This window comes from Mchenga conophoros, linkage group LG4, assembly GCF_057382185.1.
Source record: "Mchenga conophoros isolate Kocher_MC1m ecotype Shallow Benthic linkage group LG4, M_conophoros_male_GT1.1, whole genome shotgun sequence".
NCBI lineage: Eukaryota > Metazoa > Chordata > Actinopteri > Cichliformes > Cichlidae > Mchenga > Mchenga conophoros.
This window is the reverse complement of record NC_140529.1, coordinates 29,134,595-29,159,240: the sequence shown is the minus strand read 5'-3', so window position 1 is coordinate 29,159,240 and position 24,646 is coordinate 29,134,595. Positions and strand designations below refer to the sequence as shown.

At 37.1% G+C, this 24,646-nt stretch overlaps 1 protein-coding gene across 2 annotated transcripts; it reads right to left on the bottom strand.

The window, feature by feature from the left end:
- Positions 1–81: 81 nt before the first annotated feature.
- On the bottom strand, positions 82–23,743 carry LOC146576371 (hemicentin-1-like). 2 transcript variants are annotated; one of them, XM_085271585.1, is made up of 14 exons: positions 23,597–23,743; positions 20,658–20,915; positions 20,219–20,566; positions 19,836–20,060; positions 18,568–18,795; positions 18,217–18,480; positions 17,337–17,594; positions 16,431–16,568; positions 15,435–15,644; positions 14,631–14,873; positions 7,708–7,845; positions 6,209–6,418; positions 5,594–5,836; positions 82–3,610 (listed from the first exon to the last, which is right to left on the bottom strand). In XM_085271585.1, the coding sequence occupies exons 1-14, from the start codon at positions 23,688–23,690 to the stop codon at positions 3,390–3,392; spliced, it is 3,078 nt and encodes a 1,025-aa protein (XP_085127711.1). In that variant the 5' UTR covers positions 23,691–23,743; the 3' UTR covers positions 82–3,389. The 2 variants fall into 2 exon arrangements, with proteins under 2 accessions (XP_085127711.1, XP_085127710.1); XM_085271584.1 differs by lacking the exons at positions 82–3,610; positions 5,594–5,836; positions 6,209–6,418; positions 7,708–7,845 and adding an exon at positions 10,447–12,992.
- Between the last annotated feature and the right edge of the window lie 903 nt (positions 23,744–24,646).

Here is a 24,646-nt window from a genome sequence, read left to right as displayed (position 1 = left end):
AAACTGAAACCAAAATTGAAGGTAGTAACACAGTATATTTTTTTTAATGTTTATTTTTTATGATGTATAAAATGACATGACTAAAATCTTTTTATTTTATTTAGTTGGTTAGTTATTTAGGAAAGAGCAAAACAAAAAAGGGAGAAAAGGTGGAGAGAAGATAACTGAGATGACATCACACCTGTGAATGCTTCACATACTCTATGCTAAACCGGTACTGAACCCAGTATGTAGAGCATGAGCATATTTTCAAAATAAAATCAAGATTTTTTGGAACATTTTTCCTTAGTTTTACATTGTATGCACCAATGTAAATGGGACATATACCAGCCCACCATTTGAACTTAGTTATATATATTTATATTCAAGAGACCCCATTGATTCGTTTAGACAACATGGAATTTTCACTGTTACAGTTTCTTGTAAAATGCTTGTTTATTTTAATGATCTCACCATCCTTATAATTATCTGTATGTATACATTTGGACTGCTTTAAAATATAACTCATATATTACATGTAAGGGATAATTAAAACAAATCATTGTATTCTATTTTGAAATGATCATTTAAACACATTTTATAGTCTTCTTTTACATGAAAAGTCTCGTTACCCAACATGTTTGGGATCCACATATCAAAATATATACGGTATAAAAAATGTGATACATGGATTATATAAATACACTAAAGAATATTCTCAGTTTTATGTTTAAAGCAGCCACAATTAACCATGTGATCCACAACAGGTTAGCAGAGGAAGACTTCAAAAAGGATTTGATAGTGCATCCACCATCAAAACACATAAAATATCAGCTTATTTTATAAATAAGGGTAACAGGATGGACATGCTATGCTTCAACACACTAATGAACCATTCTGAAAAATGGGGGAAGGCAAAAGAATGATATTAACTTTTTGTTCTTGTAGTTGATGTTCTTAGAGATATGTGTGGTGGACAAAGCAGAGCTTTTCCATATGTATTGTGCTGTGCTGCAGGTTCAGGTAAAGCATAAATACTGTACTGTTATTCCTCCTTTACCCCCCCAAAAATATTATTGTTATGATTTAAATACAATGGTATGCTTAGGGTTACTGAGTCTGTATTTAGGCATACAATTTTCTTTTTTAATTTTATTCATGCCAATAACCAAATAAAGCAGCCATTCTTAATTACTTGTAAAAAAGGTTTAAAACTACATATCCAAATTGTCCTTTCTTGAACTCCTCAGTTTTCTTTATTACACTATAATACTTGGATGTTTCCATGCATATAAATAGGAACAGCATGTTTTAAAAAGCGACATTTTTAATAACAAAATACACTTTTGCCCCAGTCAGTCAAATATTTACAGCAGTATATACAAATGTGTCATAAAGTTCTCCTCAGCCTTCACATGAAGGACTTGAACTCCATTAACCCTTCAATAATTTGCATTACTAACCAGTGCGCAGTCCATTTTCAACACTAAATTATTCAGCCTTTACTGTTTCTCATAAATAAATATAAACTTTTGGATTTACATCAAATATTACCCTGAATATACAATTCATATAGACATTCAATATGATATGCGTTGAAGAGTGAGGTTAAATAAGAAAACTGCTGTGTGTGCACTGCTGGCAGGGCAGGCAATAAGTAAAAGCAGTTTATATAAGCTTTGCATTTCCCGTGAGTTTAACAGTTTAAAGGACAGCAGTCTGAGATTCACAATGTCCTAAAGACGTGAAAAATCCCATACGGTTCTGATCTGAAGTCTTAAGGTTAACAGAAACATCAACATTAGTGAAACCAACCATGCATCAGATATAAAAAATAAAATGGGAAAATTTTTCACCTTCGAGTTGGATTGCTCCTTCACTTCTTTCTATCCAGTGAAAACTGGTAAGAATCCAGTAGTATAGACAGACTTGTACATCTCAAGCCGAGGTTGCTCATTTGTGTAACTACACCAGGTGCAATAACAGTCACAAAGAGTAAAAGCTACAATAAAAATAAAAAAATAAATCAAAAACCTGATTTAAATGTTTCTGACCCTCACTTTATTTTGTTGTTTCCTTAAAACCAAACTGCTTCCAGTGTGGCTGCTATTTTCAGATCACTGAATGTAAATCACATTCTGACTACTTTCTTTATAGGAAAAGGATGAAGCAAGGCCCCGAGAGATAAGTCTTGTGTTTTGTTTGGTGGCACAAAAAAAGCATTCAATGTGCTGTGTGGTGACTCCACATAGTCCTTACCTTAGCTCAGCCTTTGGGCTTGGACTCGTGAGACACGGATCTAATTATCAGTGTTAATCATGGATATGAAGTCACATCAGTTCGTCAATGTAGCTGATATTTGCTCAAGTTTAGGATTCACAGTGAAATTACAGTTTTGTGAGTCGAGTAGTGAGAACTGATCTTTCATTGAAGGATCTAAAAACAGGAGCCATGATGGAAGTGGTGAACATGTTAACAAGCAGAGGACCTTAAAGAGACCCTGCCAAATTTAAATCAAGTATGGTTTTCATTATTTTTTCTTTAAATTATTCAAATCAAGGAAATTTGTGATTACACCTAGTATTACTGCCTTATGGATAAAACACTTACAATTGCAGGTATAGTCCCCACCTCTTTTTTTCCCACCAGAGAGGAAACAACATATTCACAGTTAGCTTAATCGGTCGAAATTCAGTTGTCACGTCAACAATATTTCATGGAACAAAGTTTAAAAAAAGTAATCAAAGCTGGGCTATCTAGGGCCAAACTACTCTACAGTATAAACCTAAAATCTGTGTGGAAAAGATGACACGTATGATGTGTAGAAAAACACCAGAGTAGAAAGGGACTCTTCACTCTGCATATTTAGAGCAGACTCGGTGAAGAGTTTCAGCACATACCAAAAGCACTGCACACAGCTGTGTGCCTACAATGTAACAACTATAGAATTTAAAGTTCACTGGAGAATAAGTGAGGAAGAGAGATGGCACCAATGTTAAAGAGAGACTGTTCCTATCAAACAGGAAAGCATGGAAAACAAAGAAGACACATCCAGGGAGGAGAGAGCTGTAAGCAGCATGTTATGGTTATAGTTGAATAATTTAAACTTGCCACTTTGGTGATATAGCCTTAAAAACAAATAACTCTAAAGGCTGTGTGCCTGTGATCGATGCGCTACTTATACAAATAGGACTACACCTCTGATTATAATGTAAGGGGAAATCTGTGTGAGAATAACAGGGTGATTGACGTTTGGAGGACAGAATAGTCTTTCTTTGTATTTGGCTCGGTATTCAGACTTAAAAAAAACAACAACAACAACAGCAATAAAAAACAAAACAAGAAAAACCTGTTAACCCTGGTGGCAGAGAGATGCAGACCGTTCAGATTGCTCAGCAGTCTATTCTGTGCTATATACAGATGTACTGCTTTGATAGTCGGGTCATTGGGAACTGCAGGTCACCATTGCTGTGAGCTACATTCCCATTGTGCATGCTGAATTTGGGGTTTTTAAGGCTGTAGCGGCGCATCTTGGTGTTCTTGTAGTAGATTGAGTAGATGAAGATGAAGATGGTGGAGATAGCTACCACAGTGACAGCCACAAATCCAGCGATGAGAGGGAGGTAGTCCTCTGCAATATAGACAGTGAAACGGGAAACAATGCAAGGGTGTTCATTTCCTATGTGCAACAATACAAATGTAAACTTTTTACTCTATAATTTAATGGGGTCAACAAACAAACATGCAAAATTAAAAAGTGCAAATAAAAATAAAGATTGATAGCTTCTAATTTATTTTTTAAAATGACCAAGTATTGGGGCAGGAAGATCAATTGCAAAGTAGTAGTACCCCTTAAGTTTCTAGTGTGTTCTACGTGACAGGCTATAGGTTATATTTACAGAGAGATTTGTGGAATATAATTTTATGATTTACCATCTCCACACACTCCTTTCTTTGTGGAGTTGGGATGTTTTCTCTGTGTTTGCTTGGGTTCTCTCGAGGTACTCCAGCTTCCCCCCCACAGCCCAGAAACATGCAGTTAGTGTGGTTAGGTTAATTGGTAATTCTAAATTGTCCATTTTATGATTTATATTTCCTTAAAATTGGCAACTGTCCACAGGTGTGTGGGTATGAATGGCTGTCTGTCTCCCTGTGAGAAACTGGTGATCTGCCCAGGTTCTTCGAAGCCTCCTGCACTACTATTGAAATTACTATTCAATGTAATGTTTTCTGAAACTGAACGAAAACTAACATAGGGCATCATAGAGTCACTGAGCACTTTATTAGGAACTCCAAACTTATTGTGGATATATCCTGTATTTGATCATAGCCTCAAATTTTCATGGCGGATCTCCCCAACATATTTAAAAGATAAGAGAGATAAGAAGATTATTAGTCCCACATGTGGGAAATTTGTTGTGTCACAGCAAAACGTGGACAGTGCAAAGTTATAGCAGCAAATTGAAATTTTTTAAATTCCTGCAGATATTTTAGCTACACATTTACCACTCTACCACCTCCCGAAGCTGTTGTTTTTGGAGCATGAAGGGACCCTCATAGTCATCAATTATACTTAAATATACAGTCATGGTAAAAAGAAAGCTGTAGGGTTTTACATATCATATCACCTTGACTTTACAAGGTCTTAAAACGAATTAAGCCCGAGATGAACACCAGCATCATTATTTATTCAACAAAAACCAAGTACTTATGATGATTCAGTAGCTTGGACAACCACTTTTAGCAGCAATAAGTTAAATAATTGTTTGCAAGTGATTTGGGGGGAATTCTCGCCCACTCTTCTTTCTGATGAAGAAATCTGAGAACTTAAAGAGAGTGGATTTTCTTTTTACCATGAATAAGACAGTCATATTCCATGGGTTTAAAAAGGAAACAGTGCATGGCTTTAAGAATTGTCCCTAGCTTCTCTAGTCTGCATGTTGAAGGATTCATGGACAAGATACTGAACCTGTGTTAACCCAGGTCATTGTTGTTATGATCCTTGGTCTTGAACCCAAAATTGTGAGTTATTTGCACTTATTATTTGGTGTTAGTTTTTTGTATATTATTTTGTGGTATTTCATAGTTCATTAGTTCAAAGTATGTTAGGGTCTTGTCTGTATGTTAGTCAGTGACTTCCTTTTTTATTTTATTAACTGTTTGTCTTCAGTATCTTGTTTTTATTTTTACTTCCTCTTGTCTGGTTGGCCTTGATTATCTTCACCTATTTCTTGTTACCTAGTTGTTTCAATTGCCCTCACGAACCCTCCGTGGTTCTCATCTAAAGAGTTGTGTCTTTTTATTTGTCCTTTGTTGAATTGTACTGTGTTCTGTGTGATTGTGCTCATTGTTTATCTGTCGTTTTATCCATATTCCATTTGGATCTGTTACACTCCAAAATATGACAGACATATGAATGTGTGTGTGATTGGGTGACTTGTAGTAAAAGTTCTCAAATAGAGCAATACATAAGTACCATTTACCATTTACATGGGAAATGCCACATTGGCCATGTCCATCTTTTATATACAGTCTAGGACAGCCTTATATTCATGCTTTTGCAGAACTTCAGCTTTACGTTTCTGCAGAAACATGTAGTACAGAAATGTATTACCTTTTAGAATCACTTTAACCTCATATGATGCAGAACCAACATCATTGCTGGCAGTGCAGTTGTAGATGCCAGGCCCATACACAGTGAGGTTTCCTTTAGACACATTCACATGAGACTCTGGGTTGTAGCCCCACTTGATCTTTGGGGTTGGGTTACCATCTGCTTCACAAACAAGCTCCTCAGGGTAGCCTCTGAACACGGGGATTTCTTTTGGAAGCTTTGTGGTATTAATTTTGGGCTTATCTGTTGTGACAAAGAGGTAAATACAGTAATGTCAAGACAATGAGTATTCAAGCAATACCATGAAAAACAAACAATGCGTTACAATTTGAATAGCATATTTTCAAACCCATCTGTACACCTCTGAGATGAATCCAATTGAGAATATAAGAATGAATAGCATGAAAAATTTTTTAGAAATTGGGTATTCAGAGCAAAGAATCCCAAAGTGGAACTTTTTGTTCAAATTGTGTACTTTTAAATATCTTTACCTCTTTATTTGAATATTTCACGACATTTAATATAAACACTTAAAAACAGTATATGTTCAACATAACAAAAGGAATGGTAGATTCCTCTTAATTGGGAAAAGTGAATATGAAAATAGGATCTTACACAGGACAGTGATCTTAAGAGTGCTGGATGTTGTATTTTGAGGGGTGTTTGCTCCCGTTTCTAACAGAGCCTCACATCTGAACTCCGCTCCGCTGTCGTTCCTTTGCAGATTGACATTAATCGTGGTAGAAACATTTACCGGGGATCTGACATCACTGAATTTGCAGGTTTTGTTGTTTTCAAGCTGACAATCAGTTTCTTTCAGTATGTCTGACAGAAAATAAGACAACAAAAAGACAAAAGCTGACATTTCCACCTGATTGCATATCAGTCGGAGACATAACAGAAATGAAGCATGACTTGCAGTACCGTGAAAAAGTCTCAAGCAACACCTTATTTCTTTACATTTTGCCTGACTTTCTTGTAATATTTTAAAATGATCTCGAACAATAGTTCCCCACACTTTCTGGAGGTCTTTCCAAGGTTTTTCTTTGGATATTGGCTATTACCTTCACTTATTCAGTCCACTCCTACCTAACCATTTTCAGAGGAATTTTTTCTTTGCTTGCTAAATGTCTTAATACTTAACTCAAGTAATGAATCAGTGTTGTGTCTATACATAACAGAAAACATTGCAAGAATCAAGCATCCTGTTGCAAACACAAATTTTGTTGTATTTTTATTTCATAAAAATGCCAAAGATAACACAGTTTTACAGGCATAAAATAGAATTGTTGCATCAATCAAGTAATTCCCAGGGAACCACTATCTTGAGACTTTGGTGTGCTGTGTGTCTTTAAAGAAATGTAAGGCAATACTGGACCAGTGGAGGACAACATGCAAAAACAGCTGCCAAATTATAGCAATTGAACTGAAAATCAGTGGCAACAGGTCTTATGGATTGATGAATCAAAATGAAAAATTTTGGGTTCAAATCTTCATCTATATGCATGGAGAAGGTCAGGAGAGACATGCAGTAAGTGTTTGCATTTCAGCCAGTGGTGTTTGGAATCTTGTCAAAACTGATGGAATTATGAACACAGAAAAGTACCATCATCCACTATGCAATACCATCTGCAAAGTGGCTGATTGGCAGCTGCTTCATTTTTCAGTATGACAATGATCCCAAACACACTGCCAACACAATAAACGCATACCTGGATAAAAAAACAAACAATGAAACAGTCATGGATTGGCCTCCCCAGAACCCGAACCTCAACATTATCAAAGCAGTGTGGGATCTTGACAAAGAACAGAACAAAAGGCTACTAATATTTAAAAAAAGAGCTTTGAATGTCTTTCAAGAAGCCTGGAGATCTATTTCTCAAGACTATTTAAAGAAACTACAAGCTTCCCCAAGAAAGTTTGGGTTGTATTGAAGAATTAAAGAGGTCCTAACAAATATGGATATAATAATTAAACTTGGAATTGTATAAACTCAGTTTTTGCCTTATGTCTTGCATTTTCACGTTCGTCTGTACCCATTTCTCACTCCCCCAGCATAATACAGACAAAGAAACCTGGCGTAAGCTATAACATTTACAAAAAAAGTTCTTCACCTTGATTTTTGTACCACAAAACAGTGGGTTTTTTTCCCGGTGCAATGTTGACAATGTCACACCGCAGCTGGAACTCTTTGCCCTCTTCCATGGAGGTAACGTTATCCACGTGATTGATGGAAACACTGATTGGTTTTTCTACAGTAAAGAGTTGTTGGGAGAGGGAATCACAGTAACAGAAAGAAAGCACAGTAACAAAAGTTGACATTCAAGTTTGAAGGTGGTAAAAGTGTAAAGAGTGCATTTCAATGATTTATTGCATTTTCGTAGTTTTGGAAATATTGCAGTGCAAACTAGCGTTACCACCCAGTCATCATTGGTGTTAGCAAACCAAGTTATATTATCAGATTCTACGCCCTCCCAGTATATTCTCTAGACATTTGTGGAGATTGTGGATGTTGAGCTGCATGTTGCACCCTGCTTCTGTATTCAGTCACCATTGGGTTTGGAGTTATTTCAAATGGGCATTCTTGCTTAGCACATGCAGAAAGATGAGTGGTAGTAAAAGTCCAAGTCAACATTCCTCCATTATATATAATAATGCAAGATTTCCACATCCAGCGCTGTAGTGAAATAGCAATGAAAGGAAAGCTCTTTAAGCTGTTCCTGTGTAGGCAACAGGAAAACACTCAGGAAGGATACACCCCTCCCACAGGGAAGTCTGCACTTGCTGCCCACCATTCTTTGAGGAGGACTATACCAACAACACATATCAGTTAAATGCGTCACATTCAACTCAGTTCATTTCCACGTATTACAAAGTACAATGTTATGACACCTGAGACATATATCTTTTAACCATGCATCTACAATAAACAGATTGTTGGGGGAAAATGTAAATATACAGAAGATCCTTATAACCCCCAACAATAAAAGTCACTAATTTTCCCACTTTTGTCATTTTTTGTCTCCCATTTAATCGTTTAGGAATAGGCTTCCTGTACATGCCTCTCTTGAAAACTAGACTCAGTGAAACTTTTTCCTGGATAAATAAAGGATTTCACTAAAAACTTCATTCACACTTTCCCAACTTTTTAAACACTCCCTTTTTGCTATAGGCAAACTCCAAAGCACGCAGGGATGGAACCCTTAGCCTCTGTTATTTCCATGTCAACAGCAAAGAAAACATGAGCTCTCAAGTGTTTCTTACTTACTGGTTTCTGCCCCGTTAGAAAGCGATAACAGCTCTACTGTCAAAAGGGCTGAAAGAAGACGAAGAAAGCTCAAATAATCCATTAGAGTAAACTTTCTGAGTCTCTTATTCCAACAGCTGCCGCTCCTTTTCCTTGGCTTTCCTTTCTCTTACAGTGAGCTGGAGTGTATATCGCTTCAGCTCAGCTGCTAAGTAAACCAGCGGCGACTTGTTGACTTTTTTAGGAGAAAGCTAAGCTAAGCTACAGCTGACAGCAGCACGCCGCTCCCAGCTCCCAGCAGTTACCGGGGAGGAAACTGTCCCTCCCCCAACAGTGGGCACAGAGAGACACTGAGTGCACTCACTACCCCTGACTAAGAAAACACTGCAGCAGTGCTAATAAATCACAGTTTAAAGTGACAAAGACAATGCAGTTAGTTAAAATGTAAAGTAGCAACATTTAGTGTAAAGACAAGAAAAGGTTCATTTAAAGTGATGCATTAAGTGACACAAGTGGCTCTTTGATGCAGAGAGTCAGTAAACATAAATGCAGAGGAAAAAAGTAGATCTTTGAAGTGGATTAGATAAAAGTAGATGGATTCGTGTTGGGTAGCTTGTATGGAGTAATGTAATCTTTTTAGTCACAGTCATACTAGACTCACTGGTCAGTATATTAGGTACACCTTGTTTAGTACTGGGTAGGACTCCCTTTTCGATTCAGAACTTAGTATTTCATCACCAAAAGTTGATTCTGTTCATCTGGACGTAGCGTTTTGTGGGAGAAACGTTTCGTCACTCATCCAAGTGACTTCTTCAGTCTCAGCTGACTGCAGGTTTCCCCAAATCTTATGAACAGTACATTTGCATAATGACTTCAGTAATTATGCAAATGTACTGTTTATAAGTGTAGCGGTAGACTACTGTTCCCATAAGGCTGTGTGTGGGGAGAGCTTCCGGGTTACGAGTAAAGTTGGATTTGGGGAAACCTGCAGTCAGCTGAGACTGAAGAAGTCACTTGGATGAGTGACGAAACGTTTCTCCCACAAAACGCTACGTCCAGATGAACAGAATCAACTTTTGGAGATTTATTTTCCTGGATGATTGAGAATGCATCAAGACGTTAGTATTTCATCACATTATTATCATTTAAATAAGACATGCTAATGTTGGTATTTAGCCATCAATTTTCTTTTGATTTTAGTTTTCTTTTTTTTCCTTTAGTTTTCAACAGCCATTCTTAATTATTTGTAAAGAGTTTTAAAACCCTATTTACTGTTTTCCTTTGTTGGAACTTTCCACCTTCCTTTCCTAGCCTTCTCCCATCACCCTCAACTGGTTGCAGCAGATGGCTGCACCTCCCTGAGTCTGGTTCTGCTGGAGGTTACTTCTGCTTAAAAGGGCGTTTTTTCTCCACACTGTCGCCAAGTGCTTGCTTGAAAGGGGTATTATTGTATTATTGTAGGGTCTTTACTTTATGGTATAAAGCGCCTTGCAGCGACTGTTGTAATGATTTTGTGCAATATAAATAAAACTGAATTGAACTGAAACCATCAGTTTTCTTCAATATGCCATACTCGCTGTACATGCATATAAATAGCAACAACATGTTTAAAAAGTGATCATTTTAATAAGAAAATACTTATTTTTTCCTCAGTCACAAATATTTACAACAGTATATACATATGTGTTATAAAGGTCTCCTCACCCTTCACAAAAAGGCTTTGAACTCCATTAACCCTTCAATAATTTGCAATGCCATCATATCGCCATGCAGTCCATTTTCATAATACATTAAATAGTCTTTACGTTTTCTTAAAAGGAAAAAATAAATAAATAAATGTGTATATATATATGCATTTACATACAGCTCATATAGACACTGGGGTAGCAGTGCCTGTGGTCACTCATCTGTGGAACAGGACAATTTGTCCCATAATGAGAGACCTTTTAGATTTTGGCATAGAAAGAACCAGGCACAGAAAAGGCTACATATGTAGAAAGGAATGCAGAGTGACTTATAGGAAGTTATGACTGAAACAACAGTTGGCTCAATACATGGTATACACTGAAGTACTGTAATGCTTGTAGGTCCTCACCTGTTAAATTTCACATGGAGATTGGTACATTGTTAGAGCATCTCTGCACATTTTGATTACATAACACAGTCACATTAACAGCTACATTTTGACTGACATTTTTATATGATATGTATGACTGTGATAAAGGGAAGTTAAAAAATGAAATTGCTGCATGTGTGTCTGTGTGTGTGTGCACTGCTGAGCTCTGCAGAGATGTTTAAAAAAAAAAAAATTATGTACCAAATCTCCCTGTGAAATGCACCTGGTGACAAGATGGTGTAATTGATATATATATATATATTTTGAATTTCAGCTTGAAGCATACTGATTTGAAACCTTAAGAAGGAAAAAGAACCATGAAAAAAACAAAAAATAAAAACATCAAATATCTTTGTGCTCATTAAATTAGGAAAGGTTCTACTTTCAAGTCAGAAGCAAACTTATCACTCCTTCACATATTTCTATCCAGTGAAAACTGGCAAGAATCCAGTAGTAGATACACACTTGTGTAAATATGGTAGGTGCAATCAAGTTACAAAAAAACCCCTTGATTAAAATTTGACTGAGCCTCATTTACGAGTTGAAAGAATAAACTGTTGAAATGTTGTGGGTTGTTTGGTAAATAAAGATTGAATTAGTGATACACAAAAACAGTATTCAGTGTGCTCACATAGCTCTAATGACCAGTGATAATTGTGGATATGATGTCACGTTAGTTTGTGAGTGAAGCTGATGAGTGCTCAAGTTTAGGATTCACAGTGAAATTACAGTTTTGTGAGTGGAGTGGTGAGAACAAAACTTTCATGGAAGGAAGAGGGGAACATGGAGAGACCCTGTCAAATTTAAATCAAGTATGGTTGATGCTATTTTTTTCTTTAAATGATTAGACTCATGGAACTGTGGTTGCACCTAGCATTACTCTCTTAAGGATGAAACACTATTATAATCAGAGGTGTAGTCCAGAGTCATGCCCAACATTTTGTTTCTCCAAGACAGGAAATAAAACATCCACTTAGCTTAATCATTCAAAATATAGCTGTCACTTTAAGAGTTTTAGTTAAAAGACAACAAAGTAATTGGTCAACAATGTCATCTTGACATCTAGGGCCAGATTTAGTAACGACCTGTGCCATCACAAAACCTTCTTTTGAGGTCAGAAAGGCTCTGCTAGAGTTTACCGAAGAGACAGAGTGTCAGTTTTGTGACTGAAAGCACCAGAGCAAATTACCGTGATGATGCGTTCACTAAAATGTGCTCATGGGAAAGAAAGCTTTGGGTGATCTAACCATGCCCCAAATTACATACATTACAATAATTACATTCATTTCAATAATTACACGGCAAGGGCAAATTAGGGCTTCAGAAACTAGCAGTCAGATATGTTCATAACCCTGAGATTAAATGTGTGAAAAGTGGTGCAAAATTCACCACAGATTACATGAGGGAGAGAGGCAAGTTTGAGAGAGAGCGGGCAACTATCAAACAGACAGTATGGAAAATTAAGAAGACACATCCAGAAAGGAAAGAGCTGTAAGCAGCATGTAAGAACTGGTGAAAGGGATTAGAGAGATGAGTTTTATATTACTAAGGTCAGGCTGGCATTGATCACTATTGCTCAGTTGTAGTTGAATAATGTAAATTTGCTTCTGCAGTGAAAAAGCTTTTGTCGTGACCGATGCACAATGTTACTTAGACAAATAGGACTACACCTTTGATTATGATGTATTGGAAAATCGATATGCAGTAGAAGGTTGCGTGATATTTGAATGAATAGATCTTTGTCGAAGTGGTAATCATACTTTAAAAACACTGTTAACTGCAGCCAATTCAGATTGCTCAGCAGTCTGTTCTTTACTACGCGGAGATGTACTGCGTTGAAAGTCTGGTCATAGGGAACTGCAGGTCGCCGTTGCTGTGAGCTACATTCCCATTGTGCTCGCTAAATTTGGGGTTTTTAAAGTTGTAGTGGCGCATTTTGGTGTTCTTGTAGTAGACTGAGTAGATTAAGAGGAAGACAATGGTGATGGCTACAACTGCAAGAGCCACAAATCCAGCGATGAGAGGTAGGTAGTCCTCTGCAATGAAGACAGTCAAACAGGAAACACTTCAGTGTGCAACAATAGAAATGTAACATTTTTACTCTATATGTAACTCTACTATTTAAAGAGGTCAGCAAATACACATACAAAATAAAAGCTAAAGTATAAGTAAAGATGTGCAGTAGTAGTAGTAATACCGGTGAAGTTTGAAAGCATTTTAGGTGAGAAGTTATAGATCATATTCACCCAGAAATTGTGGGGCTGGAAATAAAATAATAAAATATCAATAAGATTTAATGCTTTAGAATTCCTTAAATGTCCATTCAAAGTAATGTTTTCAGCAACAGAAACAGAAAGAAAACTGTAACAAGTGTATTATGGTTATTGTTATGGTTATTATGTTACTATGATGGTGTTAGAAACATCACATGCACAAATCATTACCCATTCCCTAATGTCACCAGCAGCAGTGAACCAGTGCATACTGCAAAATCCATAGACTGTATTTATACTGTATTTAAAGAGAGCATTTCTTTTTACCATGACTGTAAGACAGACATAACCCCATTGGTTTAAAAGTGAAGCTGGTGCATATATACCTTCGACATTGTAGATTTTATAATCTCAGTTAGTAGTTTCAAGTTTTATTTAATACAGTTTTATTTACAGGGGGGATATTTTGCAAATTATGCTTACATAAAATAGGAAATTTTGTAGGACATAGCTCTTGTGACTGATAAGTCACTGCCATATGAGTGTGCAGTTTCCTCTTTTTTAGAGTCAGATATGCCTCTATTTTGGAAACAGCCAAAATAGAGGCAGATGTTCAGTGAATGACTTCAAGATGTGACTTCAAAAAAACAGGCCCTTTAAGAGGATGGATGGCTGTGAATCAGGAAGTACTACTAATCAGAAACAGTGCCAAGTCCCTCCAGTCTGCATGTTGAAGGATTTAATAAAAAGCATTGTTGTCATGACAATAATGGACCTGGGGTCACCTGGAGACCTCTTCCTGTTAAAAGGGAGTTTTTCCTTCCCACTGTCACCAAAGTGCTTGCTCATATGGGGTTATATGATTGGTTTTTTTTTCTCTGTATGTATTATTGTAGGGTCTACCTTACAATACAAAGTGCCTTAAGGCGACTGTTGTTGTGATTTAGTGCTGTATAAATAAATTTGAACTGAATTGAATTGAAACTGAAGTTTTTTTTTCCAAGTTTATTGCTTATATTTGATTTTTATATTCCTTAGTATTTATTTCAGCTCCTTTTCATTTCTATTAGTATTCTGCCTAGGGTTTATTTTGTAAATTTTGTTGTGGTATTTTCATAGCCTTCTCCCCTTCTGTGTTATATTTAAGAATGTTAGGTTCTTTAGTCACAGATAAGAACCTAGAAATGGAACTCACTCAATTTTTACTTTCCCTACCTAGTTCACCATTTTTCTTGTTACCTAGTTGTTTCCACTGCCCTCGTGAATCCACTGTACTCCTCATGTAAAGAGCCGTGACTTTTTAATAAAACATCTAGGGCAGTCTTATATTTTTATTGTCTTGGCTAACAGCAGTGGAACCCTCTGATTGTTTGGCTTTAAGTTCATCCAGAAACACATACATGTAAAAATGTACAGAAAAGGTGCATAAGGTGAGAAATCTGTGTGTTAAAAGTGTGTTACCTTTTAAAATCACTTCAACCACATGTGATGCAGAACCAACGTCATTGCTGGCAGTGCAGTTGTAGATGCCCGGCTCAGACACAGTGAGTTTTCCTTTAGACACATTCACATGGGACTCTGGGTTGTAGTGCCACTGGATCTTTGGGATTGGGTAACCTTCTGCTTCACAAACAAGCTCCTCAGAGTAGCCTCTGAACACGGGGATTTCTTTTGGAAGCTTTGTGGTATTAATTTTGGGCTTATCTGTTGTGACACAAAGGTAAACAGAATAATGTCAAACACTGAGTATTCAAGCAATACCACCCAAAATAAACAAATATGCTGTTTAAAACTCATCCGTACACCAATGTTAAGAATAGTAAATTTAAATGGAAAGAGTGAATAGCACAAATATCTGCAACAAGGTTAAAGCAGGGTGTCTCTGTTTTGTAATTACATTATCTTTACCTTCATATTGTTATAGATAATGATGGATTTAGTCTTTTAATTACATGCTGTAATCTATATGCACTAGCAAGATTATTGTTTGACTTTAAAGATGTGCTATGCCTGGAGCAGTTGACTATATAAGGAAATCTTTCATAAACTGATATGACAGTGACACAATAGAAAGACAAATTTTAGAAATCTGATGTTCAGAGCAAAGAGTCAAATGGTGTACTTTTAAATATCTTTACATCTTTGTCTGAACATTTCACTACTTTTAACATAAACACTTAAGAGAGTAACAGTATATGTTCAACATAACAAAAGGAATGGTAGCTTCCCCTAATAGGGAAAAGTGAATATGAAGTGGGATCTTACACAGGACAGTGATCTTAAGGGTGCTGGATGTTGTAGTCGGAAGAGGATTTAATCTCAGGTTTAGCCGAGCCTCACATCTGAACACCACTTCGTCGTCTTTCCTTTGCAGGTTGACATTAATCGTGGCAGAAACATTTACCGGGGATCTGACATCACTGAGTTTGCAGGTTTTGTTGTTTTCAAGCTGACAGCCAGTTTCTTTCAGTATGTCTGACAGAAAATAAGAAAATAAAAAGACAAAAGCTGACATTTCTACTTGTTTATGTATGAGCGGGAGACACAACAGAAGTTAAGCACAACTTACAGTACTGTGAGAAGATCTTGAGCCACTCCTTATTTCTTTATATTTAGTTTATAAGAAGCAATGAGTTTTAAAGCGGTCTTGAACAATAGTTCTACTACAGGCTTTGTGAAGGTCTTTTAAAGGCTTTTTCTTTTGCTATTGGCTACTTTTTTCACTCATTTTCAGTCAACTCATTGTAATATGACCACTTTGTTAAACATCTTAACACTAGCTGATGAACCACTCAACCATATTAAAGACACCTAACTGAAGGGATGAACTAGTGTTGTGTGTACACATAGCAGAAAACCTATAAAAGAATCACTTTTTAATTAGATCTTAAGGCACTTTGTTTTTTCTATATAAGTGCACTGGTTGGTTTAACTAACATTTACAGGTTTATCATCCATTTAATGTTCGCTGAAGCCTCATCAGAAGTCGTCTTCAAATTACATGAGAACTGGACTGAAAATCAGAGGCAAGATGTCTTATAGATTGATGAACTCAAATTGGATCCTTTTGATTTAAATCATCATTATTATATATGGTGGAGGTGAAGGTAGCGTAATTTTCTCTTTCTATGATCAATCTTTCTTTTGCATCCAGTGGCGTTGTCCACTGCTGGACACTAGAAAGACTCTCAAAGCACTGTATTGTGTTGTATTGCAAGTCTCACACAGTACGTCTATAATGTTTACAGAAAAGCTCCTCACCTTGATTTTTGTACCACAACACAGTGACGTTTTGTGCTGGAGCGATGCTGACAATGTCACACCGCAGCTGGAACTCTTTGCCCTCTTCCACAGAGCTCAAGCGACGCACGTGGTAAATGGAAACACTGTCTGGTTTTTCTACAGTGGAGAGTTGTTGGGAGAGGAAAGAGCAGAGTAACACAATTTAAGATTCAAATTTGAAGGCAGCAAAAGTATGAAAATTGTTGTGAATAGAGGTGGAAAGTAACAAAGCACAAATAATTCTCAGGTATCTGTACTTTGCTTGAGTGTTCAATACTGAGTATTTTTCTGACAGCTGTCTATACTTTCCATTCCTTATGTTTTCAAAACAACCTTGTTACGTTTGGTTTAACACATTCAAGTTGAGATATTATTTCACATCACTTTGTGCTTTTAAACATTAAATCAATTTGATCCTAAACTGTAATACACAAAAGGCATACTAATAGTGGATAAAGTGGGCAGGTGTTTTGCTGAATCTCTCTTTAACCTCTGACTGTGTTTCCTGTTTATGTGTGGAGGCAAAGTTATCCTCTACAATGTAGGAAACAGAAGATAGAGCTCTTTCAAAAAATCATTTTTTCCTATGCTCATTACTGAGTCATGCTGAGAACAATCATTAGAATAAAATTTAGACTGAAATAACTGAAGACTGAAAATATTCTATTCCCATATACTACAATTTTATTACATTAATATAGCACAAGGTACTACTCAATACGTTCTTACTTTGAGTACATTCTGAGTCTGTACCTTTTCCCATTTACTTTAGTAAACAAGTTTAAAACAGTACTTTTACCAGAGTATTTTTTAACACAAGGATGTGTAGTTCTACTCAAGTACAGGATGTCTGTATTTTTGCCAGCTCGGGTTGAGAATACTTACTGTAAAGAGTAAAGTTCAATGATTTTTGGCATTTTCCTATTCCTTGAAATGTTGCAGTGCAAACTGGCGTCATCCCCCAGTCTTCATTGGTGTTAGTAAACCAAGTCATATTATCAGATTCTACACCCTCCCAGTACATTCTCTTGACATTTGTGGAGATGGCGGATGTTGAGCTGCACGTTGCACCCTGCGCTCTGCTTCTGTACTCAAGCACCATTGGATTTGGAGTTATTTCAAGTGGGCATTCTTGCTCAGCACCTGCAGAAGGAAGGGTGGGAGTGAGAAATGTTATTTCAGTCCAAATCTACATTCCTTCATTACAATAATGCAAGATTTCCACATCCAGCACTGTAGTGAAATGAAAGGAAAGGTCTTTAAGCTGTTTCTTTGGAGGCAACAGGAAAAGATCCCAGGAAGGATACACCCCTCCCTAGCTCAAAGAATTATTTGGGGTGGACTGCACCTGCAACACATATCAGTTAAATGTGTCACATTTACTTAGCCAAATTACTCTTAATATAAGGTAAAATGTGATCTGAACTGAGGTATATATATTTTTTATCAGCAAGTCAATCAGCAGTTTTTAAAAATTCTCGAAAACTGAACCAATAACCATGCTTCATTTAAAGTCACTTACATCACCCTTCTTCCCCATTTGGTTTGAACAACACATCAGTAGTGGTAATGGTGAGAAGCTGTAAATCGATACTTCTCGATTTAGACTCAAAAGCCAAAAAGCGTGCGGATCAGCTGGTTTTTATTAATGCTCTCATATTACACACAATCCATGATACTTTATCACTCTTTCCAGGACATTATCTAAGCAGGCTATAATTGGTAGATCGATTATGTTGCATACTGTGTACTGCAGTTCACCTACCTATAACTGTCACTTTGATTGTTCTGGAAATTCTTCCCTTGTTGTTCCATGCATGGCACGTGTAGGTACCCATGTTGTATGCAGTAGCGCTGTGAATCTCCAAACGGGATACTCCATCTTCATTTTCCTCCATCACATTGTCAGTCTGGTAATAATTCCAGGTATACGTTGGTCGTGGGTTTCCACTGGAGGAGCACTTCAGCTCCACAGTGGAACCAATGTGGACTTCAAGGTCTTGAAGCTCAAATATCTCTGATGGTTGATCTAAAGACAATAATTTCATTTAAGACAAAAAGGAGTAAAATATACGTATGTAATCACTCTCGCTTGACGTGTGTCTGAAAGACTTACAGTGAACAATAATTTCCACAGTGGCGTTAACGTTTGACTGATTGTTTGAAGCTGTGATCAAGTAATGTCCTGCATCAAGTCTCGTCAACGTCTTTGGAAGTTCCACCACCTCATCATCTCTGTACCAGACCATGACAGGTTCAGGAAAGCCCTCAACAGTACAGGTGAGATTGTGAGGAGTATGTTCCTCTGCCATGTAAATGCTTGGGCAGTTCAACTCTGGTCCGTCTGAAAAGGAAAGGACAAAGGAAAAGGACAAACACTCAGTGTGGTCCTCCCTGGGTTTGGGACCCTTGGTTTTGAGTTTTTTGTTATTCTTCCCTTGTATTTACAATTCTTGTTTATCTTCTGCTTTATATAGGCTCGTCATGGTTTATATTTCAGTCTTGCTGTTTGAGTCTTCTGTTCTTAACTTTGTTACTCTCAGCTTGTCCTTTAGTTAGTTCCCTTGTAGTTTCCATTCATGTCATCTTTCTGCTTTGTCTTTTTTTTGCCTTCCTACACTGTCCTGTCCTACTCCCTTTCCCTTTTGTCATGTTAACCCTCTTCACCTTCTTGTATTACATTGTATATTGTCTGAGTCTCTCCTTGTTCTTTGTTGCTTTGACCCTCATAGTTGTTTGTCTTCCAGCTCTGTAATGCCCTGAGAATATTTATTTCCCAATTATTTATGGCTTTTGGATTGTCTGGCATGGTTTCCTTGTTTTTCCTGAACTTTGGTCTTTCTGTGTTTTCTTTGGTCTAGTCAGCATTAAAAGTTTTGCTTCGAGTCAAGGTCCTGCCTCCTGCATTTATGTCCACAATATCCTCCCACACAGCTGAGTATGACACTGAGTTTTTGTCCTTCAAAGGAATTTATCTGCTGGAAGACAGAGATACTGCTCCAGTCGCAGTTTGGCCTGACTGACACTAACCAGAACTAAGAGAAACATTTTAAGAGATCATTCTTGAATATTCACCTGTGTTTCATCCCAGCATGTGAACAGATAAAGTGACAGTCCGGAGACTTTCACCTGATTAAGTAGCCAGGCTTCCTTTGAAATTCAATGCTCTTGTTTCCCAAGACTCTGTTAATTAAAACCTTTAAACCTGCGTACTGTGTTGTAAGTTTGAGTCATTTGATTAAAACAGTGACAGCTACTCTCAGTTAGGACTTGAGCACTTCTTCCACTTTGTGCATCCAGCAATTTCTGCTATTTTTAAATGTATAATGTTCAAATGTAGTATTAGTTTTGTTAGTTTGTCATAAAAGTGGATGTGACACTCACATAACACATGAACCTGGATGTTCTTTTGGACAGAGAGTGAGCCATTAGCTTCAAGTGTGTACATCCCTGCATTTTCCCTTCTCATCGGAGTGGTTGAGTTGAAGGGTTGTCCATCTTTCAGCCATTTAACCGAGGGGGTGGGATTTCCTGCTATATTGCAATTCTCCTCCAAAGATTCATTTTCCATTAGCTCAATAATATTGGAACACTGTACATCTGGTCCAACTGAAAAGAAGCAAAAGCACCAACCATTTGTTACAATGTAATGTTTTATCCTTCTTTCAGACATATACCATCTTGCCAGGTAAACATAATAGTCACAAATACTATCTGAGACAGAATTGTATTTTATGTGAATTACAAACAAATAAGCTCAAACTTACAGACAACTGTAATAGTAAGCTCCTGTGACGATACATTCAAATGTGGTCCTACTGGGCTCAGGTCCATCTGTGCCTCACATCTGAACCTGGCACCGCTGTCGTTTCGAGTTGGTGTAAACGGGAAGGTAGATAAAAGTTTCACTGGTTGTTTAGTATTTTTTAAGTTATTTGGTTCAATGATTTCTAAGACATCTGATTCAATGATTCTGTCTCCATTGTACCACTTTACAGTAAGATTTTGGACTGGTGCTATTTTGGGGATTTCACAAGTAATGTTATATTCCTCCCCTTCTACCATCATACCATTGGAGTCAGCGGTGGAGTTGATTTGGATTTTTTCTGGAAATGCTGAGAAAAAGAAAGGAGTTATTAGATACCAGAGTTATTAGAGTTATCATAATATAATTGTGATAATATACGCACAACAACCAGGACTTACTGTAAACAACGATGTTCAGATTTTTCTGGCACTGCTCATTAGCGTTAATAAAGCAAAAAGCAGAGATGCCCCATTCTGTTAAACTCTCCACATTCCAGGGCAAATGGTTGACCTCTGTAATCCCTATCCCTCCAACTGAAGCCTCCCAACCCATTCCATCATGGCTCACTGTTGCGGTGCAGTTGACTGAAACTGGGTCTCCATACCGCACCACAACACTGGAGGGGCTCAACTCAATGGGACATGAGGCACCTACACCTGCAGCATAGAAATATTATATATATTTAGATGCTTCACATTGTTTTTGTTTTGTAGTAAAACTAAAATGTAGGATCGACAAATCAAACCAAATATACTAGTCAAAAAGGAAATGCAAGTTTGTGTTTTAAGCATATTTTATAGACCAACACTACGACATATGTATATACAATCAGGCTAATATGTGTAATAGGATGTGTCTGGATATGCTTCTGATCTAGAAAGTCCTGCATTCCTCTGGTTGTGTTGGGTCAGGCAATGCCCTGCTGAAATAGCTGCAGAGCTATTTTAGCTACTGCAAGAACAGCACATGTACTGGTCATCTCAGCACCTCTGTGCAGTCAGATTTTTGACAAGAACAACCAGGTTAGAGATGATGCTCTCATGGACACGTAAGGCTCCAGCAAACCAACATGCCAACAGCCTAGCCGCAGCCCATCACAGTTACTCACAGCGTAGTTTCACTGATAGAAATGTTGCGCATGCAGAACAGTGAAGAGGACTTCAGTAGTGTTTTTAGGAAGAGTTTTAGGCCAATCAGATGCTTTCCAGGTGGTACTGCAAGATGGTACTTTTCTGCATTTGTAATTCAATCACTTTTGACAAAGTTACCAACACCAAAGACTGAAACGTAGTCCTATACCACGACAAAACCTCCACCATACTGTTGTACCTTTCAGATGCCCTCTTCAATACGTATGACTATTTGCACTTCATAACACCTGTTGGCACTATTTCAGTCCATTTCTTGTGTAATTTGGCACACCTCAGTCTTTTCTATCCATTTCCCTTCCTGAAGAATGGTTTGTTGACAGCCAGCCTTCCACTGAGACAATTTCTGATGAGACACAGGTCAACTGAAGCCAAATGCATCGCTCAGGCCACAGTGGACACTGTGCAGATATATACCAAGTTTTCAGCTATTAGCTCTTTGGGAATCACCTTGTTGATGCAAATAAACAAAGCTAACAAGTCGACTTATAATTCATCTGTTTAATTGACATTGCTTTAAAATGAAGGTTGAATGGGTTTTTTGTTTGTTAAACTCCTGTTTCCTCCTCTCCTCTCTCCTTGTTCCTTCTCCTGTCCTATCTCTTGTGTGAAAGACTAAGTGAGCAATGTAAGGAGACTCATCAAGGATGCACAAATTAAGAAATCAGAAAAGGAAGTGTATGGACTCTCCCTCTTTGTTGGAGGGAAGTGGAAAACTAGTCACCCTATGGACCTGTAGTGTTTTACAGATTTTTGCTGTAGTAAAATAACTTTCTGTAAGACATTAAGACCTTAAAAAAACACAAGTAAAAAAGCATATTAAATGTCTCACTAAACAACAAAATACAATAAAAAAGGCAGATGAAGTCAAACAAGCAAATTAGCAATTTGGGGGGATCTACCACCTCCTCCTGTGTGTTTCTTTGCTCTGCTCACTAATACCTGTATTTGAGTTTCTTCCCTCCACCGTTTGCTTGCTTGCTCACCATGGATAAAATAAATCATTAAACAACACATATTTTTCCTGGAAGCTGACTTCATTTGCCTGTGTACATTCCTTTCCCATGGTGAGTCATTCTTTTGACAATGAGTTTGATAATCTCCCCCCTTTTTTTAGTCAGTGCACTAACTGAACAAAAAATATGTCAGTGAATATTCTCACCAGATAAGACTTTTCTTTTATCAAGCCCTTGTTTTGATATATTTTCCTGTTAAGCAGAAAAGAGCTTTTTTAAAGGATTTGTCTTTCACCGTACCCCCCACATTGTTATTCAGGAGGACTCGTGTAGAAACAAGATTATCATAATGCCAAAGAGTGTTTTTTTACACAGCCACACTTCCCTAAATGATAACAGTGAAAGCAAGAGGTTGATGAGGTTACAGTCCATGACCTCACGGTGAACAATGAACCCTTACGAAGACAACACCTTTAAAGGGGAAAAGAAGTTGTTGTACAAATCAAACCTTTTAATAGAAAGAAATTATTGATTAATCTGAAGCCTTATTGCAGTATTCCTCCATGTTCTCCCAATTCCAAAAAAAGACATATTTAAAAAAATATATACTTAATGGAAAGTGAAAGGAAAGAACAACACACAGCTGGCTATACATTTAACTACATCAATCCAATAAACCACTAATGAACATTCAGAGTCACAGCCAGTGCCAGCAAGTTGAAATTGCTGTTGCATAAATAGCCTTAACTCACATCTAAGAAGACTGGATTTCACATAATAAGTGTTCATTTGAGGGGAAAAGATTTGGTTCAGATTTCACCTCTTTTCTCCCTGGGTACTTTTACACATTCTTTCACAAAATCTGGGAAACTATCCACCATTTGTTTTTCATTTCTTTTATTTTCTCTCTCTTTTACACACGGCAATCTATCGCACCCTTCTGGTTAAATTAAGTCCTGCACCTGGGGCATGTCACAGCTTTAGCTGCTGTTGTTTTACTAATCACGCCAATGACTCTTTCTCTAACACGAATATGGCTTCACATTTATGCTTGATCCGTATAGACCTTGTGGGTAATGAAAATAAAATAATAAATAAATAAATAAATAACAAAAATAAATAAAAACAAGTCTTGGCCACTGAGAAAAAGACATCATATGACAAAATTACACCAAATATGCATTATAAATCTCGAAGACCGTCATTTTAGCAATGAAAATGAGAGCATCTTACCTGCCGCAATGAGAAGGAGCCCCACTGACAGCTGAACAAATAATCTACTTTGACTCATTTGAGTTGCCTTACTCAACAATGACCCCTCAGTCATTTGTTACTCCTTTGCTCAGCTTCCCCTGTTGGACTGTGCAGCTCCGAGCTGTCGTGAATAAGTACAAGCAGACTCCTATCTCTCTCTCCCTCTCTTGCTCTCTCTCTCTTCCCACTTTCACTGCACAGTTAGTAATTTGCATGCGGGGGGCGATATTTCTGTTTTTCATGAGTCAGGCTATGTTACACAGTCTGATGTTTGCACTGTTAACTATTGTAGGTCTTGAGTGAGGTATTTACAGACATTAATAGCTTTAAATAATATTTTTGTCCATTTAACACAATTTGATATTTGCTGTGAAAACTTTAATTCATGATATTATATTCATAAAAACACATAAAAATGGATTTAGACCGTTGACTTTTAGACAAATAATAAAAAAAAAATCTGTTTAGGTCATTTACACTTCCTCTTTCCATAAGTCTGTAAATTTAGACATCCTGTCTTTTCTTTAGAACTGTGGGAAAACCCCCTGAAAAAGCATAAATGTGATTATTTTTGGAAAGTTTTACACTTTAAAAGAATGGAAAATGTGCAAAAATAAAGGATGAATTAAAATACTGTATATGCGACTTCACTGTTGCATATACAGTTACATTTTACTACTAAAACAACAAAAAAATTACCCAAACCCTCTAAATCAGCTGAAGAGTGAAGATTTTTTTGGTTGTTGGCTGTTAGCCGTCGTTTTGCCCACACATACACATGCACAGACACATCTTAAGGTCACCAGCACATAGATTCACACCCACGCACCATCGGCTCTGTTGCTCTGTGTTTTCATAATTTAGACCAAATGTTTAAAGACCAAAACTGGACCATTTTTTGTCCCTTCTGGTTGAATTTTTACACCAAATTGATTCATTCAGAAATGAAATATGTATCATATGGTTTATGTATTGGGATTGGGGGTTTTTTTTGTTCGTTTGCTTTTGATTCATTATCATCTTAACATC